At 44.0% G+C, this 11,570-nt stretch overlaps 1 protein-coding gene across 3 annotated transcripts; it reads right to left on the bottom strand.

The window, feature by feature from the left end:
• Window positions 1–4,293: 4,293 nt before the first annotated feature.
• On the bottom strand, window positions 4,294–10,175 carry LOC101064940 (sodium-dependent phosphate transporter 1-A-like). Of its 3 annotated transcripts, XM_029829031.1 has the most exons (13): window positions 10,102–10,175; window positions 9,426–9,577; window positions 8,600–8,635; window positions 8,038–8,277; window positions 7,684–7,824; window positions 7,506–7,591; window positions 6,908–7,004; window positions 6,270–6,389; window positions 5,975–6,190; window positions 5,329–5,800; window positions 5,070–5,255; window positions 4,907–4,991; window positions 4,294–4,706 (listed from the first exon to the last, which is right to left on the bottom strand). In XM_029829031.1, the coding sequence occupies exons 2-13, from the start codon at window positions 9,460–9,462 to the stop codon at window positions 4,551–4,553; spliced, it is 1,872 nt and encodes a 623-aa protein (XP_029684891.1). In that variant the 5' UTR covers window positions 9,463–9,577; window positions 10,102–10,175; the 3' UTR covers window positions 4,294–4,550. The 3 variants fall into 3 exon arrangements, with proteins under 3 accessions (XP_029684891.1, XP_011613497.2, XP_003974505.2); XM_011615195.2 differs by lacking the exon at window positions 10,102–10,175 and having other exon boundaries at window positions 9,426–9,665; XM_003974456.3 differs by lacking the exon at window positions 10,102–10,175 and having other exon boundaries at window positions 8,038–8,635; window positions 9,426–9,664.
• Between the last annotated feature and the right edge of the window lie 1,395 nt (window positions 10,176–11,570).

Here is an 11,570-nt window from a genome sequence, read left to right as displayed (position 1 = left end):
CCTGCCCCACTCTGCATCTGATTGGCCTGTATTCACTGCCGTCATTGATTAATTTGGTTCACTTTAGACACTTTAGAGGACTGATGAACCAATCAGTCCATTTACACTGTGGATGCACTAAGGAAAGTCAGTGGGCCTGTACTGGTTTAGTAATTTAACCCTTCCTCCCTGAGATCAAGCAACAAAAATGATGTGACAGTTAGCAAATGCTGCTGGCGGATTTTTGGGTAAACCAAATAGTCCTAAGTGTTACTACTATTAGTCTGAGGGTGGTAACCTGAAGAGAGACTTGCTGTTGCAACAACCAGCTTAAAGAGGAGGAGAAATGGGACTTGGAAAAACAATGATAACTTAAAATTGGAGGGAGGCAGTCCAACAATAAAGTACCTATGTGGGACCAAGGGCGACCAGGAATTGGTGGGGGGTGCAGTAGACTAACGGGGGGGCGATAAAGGGGACAACTTACCGGTACTTGGGCACAGACAGAGCAAGCAGCCGTGAACTCCTTAGTGTCCTGAAGCATGATCGGCCACTAGAACAGCTGTTTAGGGAAGAAAAGGGTGAACTTGAAACCAGGATGACATCAGAGATTGGGTGTGTCCCCGCTGAAGCGCTTCAAGCCTTGTCACACCACCCAGGAGGCCGATTCCCTCTCGTTCCCTTTACAGCAGCCATTGTTCACACATATCACAGACAATCCAATAATTACTACTCAAATAGGTCCTCGTATGAGCCAGAATGAGATTAAAACCACAAGATTCACAGTCTCTCAATATGGAAGGGAACCAGGAATGACCCCCTCCTTCACTGTGGATGGACAAGGGATTCCAAAACTGGCAAAACTGGAAATCCTGGCTGAATTATGGGAACTCTGTATATGGCCAAACTGTCAACATGCCTGCTACTGATGTGAAACAGCTCTGTGGGGATCAACAACAACCATCTTTCTGAGGAATCTCAAAGTCTGGTGCATTTTACCCTCTCTCAGCACCTGACGTGTCCTCTGAAACTGTGTGAGTTTCTGCAACTGATGTTGACCAACCTGGGCTATAGGAAGGCTGGATGTAAGATCCTCAACCCATTCACCTGTTGAAAAACACACACCGAGTCCTGATTTCGGAGCAGACAACAGTGCAACGCTTGTGTCGTTGGCAGGATACAGGATACTTCTGACAGAAGCTCTTGAGGCACCCGCGCAGGACGTAGCCAAAGACTGTCAACATCACGAAAGCTCATTTACTTTGTTGAACAAGGAGCGTTCGGAGAAGGTCACTACTAACTCCTCTGAGACCAGACATCAACCAGTGATCCCCCCAGTCGGATCAGCGAGAATGGCAGGGAGGGATGAATGGATGCAGCCTTCAAAGGGAAGGAGGACAAATATCAAGAAGCAGGACTGTCACCTGTCCTGACGGTGGCTTTGGCTGAGAAAGGACATGCGGGGAAAGCAAGGTGCCATGGTGACGCACTGGTCCTGATATGGAGGAGCTGTTTGCAGGCTTGACAGGAGCAAAGATGTTCTCCACCATTGCCCTGGCCAATAACCAGCTGCCCCTCCACCAAGACAGAAGGGACAACATGACAGCATTTCTTATGGCCTTGCATCAGCTTGTTTAGATTTAAAGAAAATGATGTCTGACGTCCTCGAAGGCGTTCTATTTGGATGATCTCATCGTCTATGACCGAAATGGTTGCTCACATTTGGCTGAGCTCCCTTGTAGTTACAGACTTTCTGTGCTTGCTGCACTAGACCAGAACTATCACCCCCTCAGCTAAACATAATTACATCCCATGATGATATAAGTCCAAGACTCATTGCACCACTGTCTACATCACACTCATAAAGGGCAGTGTTACTTATCCTTCTCAGTAACAGAGAATTAGACAGTGAACACAACAAACAGTGAACTAGAGTAAAAATAGAGGTGAAAAGTAAGTGTAAAGAGGTGTAAAGTAACTGGGTTCCTACATGTTACAGTGTACTAGCTATCCAAACTCAACTACCCTCCTTCTACAAACTTTTCTTAACAAGTCCAGTACAGCCCCACTCAAAACAGGCTCAGAACAGGGAGAACAAGGATAAAAGATCAACACCCATGAAGTGTCCCCTCTTATTCAAGGTCATCGAAGGTGATTGGGACATCTGACCTCTTAAAGGACCAATGAGTAGCCATGTGCTGATCGCCCACTCACACCTGGGAATAACAGAAAGGAAGGCAGGAAGAGAAGAGAAACACTGCCTGATACCTGCCTGGCACATAACAGGCATCAAGAGATTGTTCACACTAAGCAAAGCTTGTGGGAATTTTACTGGTGGCTGAAAATGGATTTGGAAGAACAAGCAGCATAGATTCATGTGTCCTCTGCCAGACACACTTACCTCATTACATTTTTTTACCACTTTATACAAATATAGAACTTCTGAGTCAACAAACTAAGGTGTCCATTGGCAATTGTGAGTAAAATCTTTCCCGCATGTTTTACAAATATGTGGGATTTAATGTGGGGGGACAGTGAGGGAAGAATGGATCAGGAGATTGACAGGGCAGCACCTGCAGAACTGCTGCTGAAGATGAGTTGGTCTGTTGTGGTGAACAGGGTAGTGACCAAAAGGACAAGATCCTGAATATAAGTGCCTGAAATGAGTTTTCTAGAGATAAGCTTAGGCTAAAAATACATTTTTATTCAGATAATAAAACGTTGGTTTGGTTAGCCTTACATTAGGGTAAACATGCTCCTGGTCTTCAGAGCACCTGTCATTAGCATTAACAGTTGATTTGTCAATCACAAATACACAATAGACAGAAAGCAGCTGTATCTCTTCAGTGCAGCTCAGGCTTGGATTAACGCAAACTGTTAATCACACTTGACTGCCAACAAATACGAATATTGCTTATAATTACATTTCAATGCTAGAATCACAAATGACCAGATGGGGGGGACAAAGACCGCACTTTCCTATTCATTCTCCATGGGAGCGCTAAACAACTACGGGCGTAATACACTTTTTTACCGCTAGGACGCGCCTTTTCCCCGTTTTGGCTCACCTTGCTGGCCTTATTTCAGCCAGACTGCATAGAAAATAATATAGATAATACATGTTTTATTTTATTTTTTTATATCCAAAGTAGTCCTTATAATCTTAACTTCAGAAGCCTGAATGAAATTAGAGCTTTATAGAAGTTATTAAAGTCTGTTTCTTTGAGGATAAACTGCTGAATCAGACAGACAGACACACAGATTTTAATCAAACACCTGTATCTAGAGGCTTAGCTGCCATATCAGTAATGTCTTTCAATAGTCTGTTATTAAACTTTATCATTTCCTTTATGACAGGTCAACGGGACAGATACAGTAAATATTCTTCCTGACTATATTAAAATTCAGTGTACAGCATATTATATGACAAGAAAAGTGAGTTCCAACTATACAAGTAGAGTTTATTGGACTTGTGCTTCTATCAGAAGCAGCATTTATGTCTAATGAAACAGAAATTACAGAACTGACGTTTTAATTGTTTAGACAGTTATAGGAAATGTCTATGTTTCATTTTCATTATTATGAACGATTCTCAATCCAAAACTTGCTTAAATCCCCATTTGATAATGTCCTAAGGAAGATTCGACCCTGCACTTGAGAGTAATTAAATAACTGCGTAAAGGAGGCCTCTCCTCTCTCTAAGGATGGTTGACGAAGATGTTTTTCATCTATCCTGCTTCCAAACCATCTGTCCTCTCTGGCCAAAACTATAAATTGCTGTCCTCAATCCTTTTTTACGTTAGTAGCTCAGCTTGTTGGGATCTGGGCCGGGAATGGGGAGACTCACTCACTGAAACCTGGCAGAGGTGCCAGGACACTTTCAGAGCACTGCCGAAGTACCACTGAGCAAAGTAGAAAAGTCCCAAAGGTTTCGAGCACCTGTCCGGGGCAGCTTGCTGATTCGGACACTTCTGTCCTGATTGTGCCTGCGTTCATTGTATGTTCATGTAAAACTGCATCTGAAGGCTGAGAATCCTTCCCAACCAGGTAAGCACCCATTCATACCTGGGTGGAAACACTCCTCTCTCTCCTGGGACATGTGACCTGAACAACTCACCTGATGGGGACTCCCATCAAGTGGCTGCTATGGTGCTATGGACATTCAGATCTTTGCTCCAGTAGGAGGATAGATAGTCTCAACAACCAACCTGAAGCAGCCTCTCAGATAAAGGGTACATTTCAAAATATGCGATAATGCGATGAAGAGTTTGTACAAATAAATCCACCCTTAAAAGTACTACGCAGCAGATAGGATTCTGTTTTTCTAACATTTTATTACAATCATGAAGGCAAAACAGAGTTGCACTGTTTGCTCATTCAGTCAGAATTAAGTGTTTTGGTTTTTTTAATACAGTAACCTTTTTTACAAATGTACAACACAGTATCACAAACTTGTGAACAGTAATAGCAGATCCCATAAACATATATTGCCCAAGATAACAATCGTCATGAGCAGATCCTTTTACAGATTTCTGTTGTCTGCAGTCAGACAGTTTTGGTCGCCGGTGGGCTCAAAGAATGACATATATGAAGAGAGCCATGATTGCAGCGCTGATGAGCCCAGAAATAGGAACCGTGACGAACCATGCGATGAAGATATTCCTGAACAATCTCCAGTCCACTGACTTCCTGGATCGCAGCCATCCCACGGCCACCACAGAGCCCACCTGTGATGTACAGGTTAAAGTCATAAGTTGTAGCTCGATCTTTTAATATCAGAATCCAACAACTATTTTATATAACGACATGATCCTAATGAATTCCCTGGATTATGCTTTAGCTGCACGCTACACGGGTGCGTCCCGATCTTCGTATTCTACCAGAATGACGACTCATTTGTTGCCATTTCAAGGCAGTATTTCCTTACTTTGCAGTGGGTTGTGCTGACAGGAAGGCCAATATTGGACGCCACGACAACTGTGATTGCTGAAGCCAGCTCAATGCTGAATCCACTGGAGGAGGAGAGGATCTGTTACTTCACAGCGACAGCACAAAGGTCTGTGTCGTACAAATGTGAATATGAGTCATACCTGGATGGCGTAATGGGTGTAAGATCTTTACCCATGGTTTTGATCACCCTACGTCCCAGTACCCAGAGTCCAGCGCAGATGCCCACTCCACCAAACAGAAGCAGCCAGATGGGTGTGGGCAAGTTGGACTCTACGGATCCGCTCTCATACAGTAGCCAGATGGCCACCAGGGGGCCGATTGCATTGCTGGAGGAAAAGAAAGCCCCCTTAAAGTCTTGAACCTACATAAATGACTCCAACCTAATCACCCCTTTCCTACCTGACATCATTTCCTCCATGAGCAAAGGAGCCAAAACATGCTGTAAGAATCTGCAAGAACTGGAAGAGCGTGGAAACGACCGGATGGTCCACCTCCAGCTCATCTACTTCCAAATCGAGGTTTGCGTCCGCTTCTGCCACATCCTGGTCGGCACATTCACTGCTTTTTGTCACTGCCAAGCTGTAGCTGCTGTAGCTGTCCACTCTGGCCCTCCTGTCCAGACTTCCACTGTCCCCATCCCTGAATTTAGGATCTCCGTGTATCCCATAGATGGTCATGGTGTAGGAGGTGTAGCTGTTGTTCCTCCTGATGGGCCGCTCTTCTGTGTCACTGTCCCCAATACAGTCCCCAACCTTTGCCATGTGCAGCTTGTGAAGTAGGTCTTTGTAAAGTCCAGAGTCTTTGTGGATCGTGTGTGAGCGTCCGCTGTGAGGGTCCGTGATTATCATCGGCCCGACTGTCCCAGCCAGACCTACAGAGAGAAACACAATTAGAGGGAACGGGATGGAGCTGGATTCTTCTTGGATCAATCCAAAAACCAGGCTGTTTTACAGAAAAGGGAACTTTACAGCAGTGAGTCGGAGGATTCTGAATAAACTGCTAGATTGTGAAAAAGCTAAAACTAAAAGTGTTAAAAGGTTCCAACCATTAGCAGCGTCAGCGTCCTTAGTCTCCGCGTCACTCTTATCCAAATCAGCATCCTCAGAGCCCCCGAGTTTGAAGGCCACTTTCTGACTGTCTCCTGCAGAAATCTGGGCTTGGAGATCTCCATGTGTGGACGGCTGCTCTACCGGCTGCTCAACCGGTACAGTGGAGACTTTATTGATTAGTGGAGTTGCAGAGACAGCTTCAGCTGTTCCTCCTGACACACAGAAACAAAATAACATTAAATACATATATGTGTGTGTGTGTGTGTGTGTGTGTTTGTGGGATTGACGCACGTTGGATTTTCTTCTTGAGGTACGGACAGACAAACAACCACACGACCACAGCAGTGACGGCAGAACAACCCAGGGAGATGCACAGCGTTCCCCAAAATGGGATCCAGCTGAAGCCCAACACTGTTGACACAAGACATGAGGAGTTGACAAGATTCGCTGCTGGCGCCACATTTAATGCGCGGGAGTTCCCCCCGTGTCCCTCGACATATGGATTTTGCATTTCTGAACTGTTTACACTTGTGTCTCATTCCAGCGTTCGTTAATCTGTCCGGGCAGACGCTAATATCAGCACCAGAGCACGCTCCGCTCAACAGATAGCGATTAAAAAAACACCCATGCAGTTAGCAGATAGCAGCAATTCTAGTGCTTTGACAGTTTTAACTAGTTAGACTGACTATTATAGCCTGAAGTGGCTGTCCAGGTTTGTGGTTTACATTTATGCCTGCTGGTGTCTGTACATTAGCTGCAGAACACCACAGTTCCTGTCGTAGTTTAATGACGTTGTGTGTTAGGTGGTGTGTGTGCCGTTTCCCCAGATAGTTTGTGTTGTCAATGATCTGCTTGGAGCTCAGAGCTCCACCCGTTTCAACAGCATCAAAACAAGCGTGGCTCACGTGTGCTGCGGAGGCGGTACGTACGTGGGGCGCCTGTAAACAGTATAGAGAAGATGTTGATGCCCACGGTGATGGCATAGAAAAGCGGAAGGGTTCGGAAGCCGTTGGGGATGGGGTCCACCTGTGGAGATCAGTGAGTGAGACACGTCTGGTTCTCCCAGTACATTACACAGCAAGAGTGAATCAGAACCGATCCGGAAGGTGATTTATCTACCAAATCACATGTGAAGCTTAATAAATATATCTGTCACAGATTGATAGCTTTGAGTTATTGGAATTCTTGAGTTAAGGAATTCTTTTATTTTCTCTTCTGCCTTCAATTTTCATTCTTATTGACCAGTGTACCTTGAATTATTATCGCCTTTTTAGAATGATTGACTTTTAAAACATCTGTGCAGGTTTTAGACATCCAGGCGCATAAATCAAATGCCCACAAAGCGAGGTGGGAAAAGCTCAGGTGGTGTAACTTAATGTGCTACATAAAACGGTGGTAAATCAAACCATAACCATGAAACCTAGTAGAAAACCTCATCTACTCTACTGCCGAATCAAAACATCTCCAGTTCCAGACAGGGGAAAATAATTTGGGCGGGAATCTCTGTAGTTTTAATGTGGAATTTACCTTGTTCAGGATTAATTTACGGATAAAGCAGAAGAGCAGTCCGGACATCGCGCCTGACAACACAGGTGACAGGAACCAGGAGGCCACTTTGGGAAGACAGATGAAGGAAGACTAAAGCCATTACAGCCCTTTTAACACACACTTGTTTTCGAATTTAAAAGAACCAACAGCTCCTCACCAATGCGCAGGATCTCCATCCACTTGACCCCTTGGGACCCCTTGGCTACCATGGAGAAACCAATTGTGGCTCCAACAATACAGTGCGTTCCAGAAATGGGCAACTTCAGGAATGATGCGGTCAGCTGCCACACAGCAGACCCTGATGGACAAAACGTCAGTCTGAAACCAGCAAATGATTTTAACTGCCCCAAGAGCCGCCAACAAAGATCTCACAACAAAGATGCTGAGCTCTGGGCAGCTGGATCTATTAAAAATTAAGGTTGTGGAAAACAAATTGTGGAATCAAACATCGAATTATCGCTTAAATATCGTGATAATACACTGCTTGCTGGTCCCTAGTGATTCCACTTACCAAACATGGAGCAAATGGATCCTGCCATCAGGACGTGTTCAGATCCGTTGTACATTCGAACATCTATGATCCCCTGTCTAATTGTCTCGCTGACTTTGGCCCCCAGCAGCACGGAGCCCAAAGTCTCAAACACTGTGGCCAAGATGCAGGCCTGACGCATGGTGACCACTCCAGAACCCACCGCGGTGCCGAAGGAGTTGGCCACATCGTTGGCCCCCACAGAAAATGCCAGGACAAACGCTATGACAAAACCTAGTATTAGCAGCCACAAGTATCCTGAGAGGTCAGCCACATAGGCCGGAGCCACTGCGGTGGCAGCAGCAGCAGCTATGGATGCAAGAGTAGTGAATTCCATAACGGTACAAAATGTGTCGAATAAGTTTCCAAAAAAATCGCAGTTAAAGACTAATGTGAGAGGTGATATGTATGAATATTTAGAAGCAAATAGATTCAAATAATCAGCTGCTAATGGTCCACAAATGCTAATATAAGGACATGAGATGTAATGCTAGCTAAGAATGCAGGGTTTGCCAGTGGGCGGCATCATAAAATAAAAACATACAACGATTTCCATGGTGATAGCCTGTGATGGTACGCACTGTGAAAAAACACACAAAAAGAGAGAGAGAGTCACATTTTAGCCAAGTCAACTTTCAGTTTTGATTTACAGTAGGATTGTGTGAAAGAAGGAAGTTGTAATGATTGTAATAAAGTTTTATATGTGCCATAAGTCATGTTAGAGATCAGCATCAATGTTATCAAGCTGAGTCAATCATCAAAGTCAGTCTATATATATATATATATATATATATATATATATATATATATATAAAGAGAGAGAGAGAGAGATAAGCACTTTGCTTTGTAAGACTTTGTAAACAATACATATTACATATTTTGACCATCAGACATGACAACATTCCTTGAACGTTTAACTTTACAGTTAAATGGTCATTTTATACACTTCATGAACACACACACACACACACACACACTTTGTTGTTAATCATTTGTTATTCAAGGAGATTAGCAAAAAGGAGCAGAAACTGCTGTCTTGCTCGTTCTTAGCTGTGAATATTTGAGGTGTGTTGATTAATGTGCATTTTAAAAGCTTTTCATTGCCGGGGAAAAGGTGCAGAGTTGGGGGAAAAACTTCTGTCACTGACGTTCAGCTTTACTCCGCTTCAATAAACCCACCTAAACCCCCAGGAATGGACTTTAAAAGGGAGAACAGCCGCTTTCATTCAAGGATTGTCAGCGGTCATTTGCAACAATCCACTATAGAAATTAAAGGTCTGTTAATCGCCTTAACAGCTTTTACGTAACTTGGCGACAAAACACGGGTAAAGGGAAGACAGTGGAGGTGCAGCAGGTGAAGAGACACTTACCGGTGACATGGAGAGGCAGGTCCAGTGTCGCCACCATGCGCCGCCTGTTGACCCGCTGGGAGGATGTTGCAGCTGCAGGACGCCGCCAGCCTTTTATACGGGGCCCGTGTGAGTTGCCGCCTTGCAGTCACAAGATCCGCCGCTGTCTCCAGCTAATGTTTAGCCCGTTTGATGGCACAATGGAACAATAATTACAGCTGTCTTATGCAGCTTTTCACTCGCACGACAGTCTGAAATCCCCAAATGATGTTTATCCTGACCCTCACTTCAGACACGCCAAGCTTTTTTCTGTTTATCGTCAAAAGAATCTTGGTTTTGGTGATTTTTTTTAAAAAAATACTATTGGTAAAAACAAGGAAGCAGCAGGCATCCCGGGTCATTTGGTATTATGTAATCAACAACCCCAGTGAAGATTCTTGGACGCTTTAAAATGTTCCGCAATTTTATATCGCGTAACGAGCTCAGGTGTTTGTCCGCATTTGTCCCCTCTGGCGCCACCTAGCGGCCGCTCCCGTCATGCACGTGCGTACTCTCCTGTAGCGCTGACGGTTTGGAAAGTGTAAGCTAATAATTACTCACTAGTCAACTCCACACAACTCGTATCCCCCCCCCCCCCCCACACACACACACACAGTTAGCATGCAGAATCAGGTGTTTTCTGTTGTGAATAACTTACCTTGTGTTCCGTTTTCTATACCTATATGACTGTTTGCACAACTCCAAAGATTGAGAACGGATTTTAATGAAATTTCCAGGAAACGATGATGGGCCCAGGAAGAGCTCATTAAATTTCTGTGATGTTCTGGATTCTGCAGGGACTCTGACCTCTTCCAACATCAAAGCGGCTTTGATCTTAACACTAACCCTGTGTTACTGCTGCCTATTTACAGTATCAACTACACTACAAGTATAAGTCATATGTGGAGAAATGAGCTGCTGGGTGCTGGTCTTAGCTCTCCGAGTCCGTTTTATCTACTTCCAATACAGCATTTGGACAGTTAATGTCCAAACAACTGTGTCAATCATGCAGCTGTGATCTTTGTGTGTGGAGATATTTCATTAAATTAGCTGACAAAGGTTCTTGCTAGAAAGCAAACTACAAGACAGAAATCATATAATGAAACTGTTGGAATATATATTTTTTCTCCTTCTGTAGCACTCTGGGAGTGTCACGATACGGCGAAGACTTCTGTTTAGAAAAGGATGTAAATAAACTTATTTTGACGTCGGTATTTTCTGACTCACGCTGGTTTTTTGTGAAGCTCCACTTTAAAAAAAACAACGTAAATGTTAAATCAGAGTTCATGACTAAATTTCCATTCACACTTTCTAATAAAACTCATCTGTACAGACTGTAAAAACAGTTTTGTGATGGTGTTTTTGTGAGTGTAACTATGAACAAACTTTTGTCCTCGTTAGCTTTTGATTTGGAGGATTTTAAGCATTAATGTCAGAATCTTTCATCTGAGATCATGGAAACATCAAAGCTCATTCATTGACTCAAGTTTTCAGCAGTGAAGTTCAAGCTGCAGGAAAATCATCTGTGACTGGTTCAGTAAGCAAGAGTCAGTACACAAAAGTGAAGCAAGAGTCCCAACTAAGTTACTAATCAACCTGTAATTTGCCATGAATAGTCACTTTCCAAGCGCTGTCAAGACCACAAAGCTGCGTTCAACGTCAGCGCAACCGAGTCCATCTGAGATGCAACAGTGCCTCCAAATGTGCTGATGGCTTCCTCTCCATTACTCATTTATTTACTTGCTGCATGATTATGTCACACAAATGCTTCCTGTGTGGAATATTGACTCAACCGCAGTGAGGAAGTAACGTGGAAACAACAAGGGACGATTCTCCCTATTGTCTTTCCAGAACGGTGTCCGACACTGACTCGGTTTCATTGTTCTGCTTCCAGACTAAAATAAAACCGTCCGGAGGAGATGATGTGTGGGCGCTAAGCTGTGATTTTAAAATGTTTGACAGAAGCATCACCTTTACTGTCCCGAGACACTCTGGGTCTTTGCTTCAGGCAGAATCTCATTGTTTGCTGTCAGATTGAGTGAAAAGAGAATGTAAGCAGTCAGTCTGGTGACTGTATTTAGCATGTCAAAGGACGTCTGAGTGCATCTGTTCTAACACTCGGTTCAG

The sequence above is a fragment of the Takifugu rubripes genome, chromosome 21 (genome assembly GCF_901000725.2).
Source record: "Takifugu rubripes chromosome 21, fTakRub1.2, whole genome shotgun sequence".
NCBI classification, from domain to species: Eukaryota; Metazoa; Chordata; class Actinopteri; order Tetraodontiformes; family Tetraodontidae; genus Takifugu; species Takifugu rubripes.
This window is presented reverse-complemented; position numbering and strand designations above follow the sequence as displayed.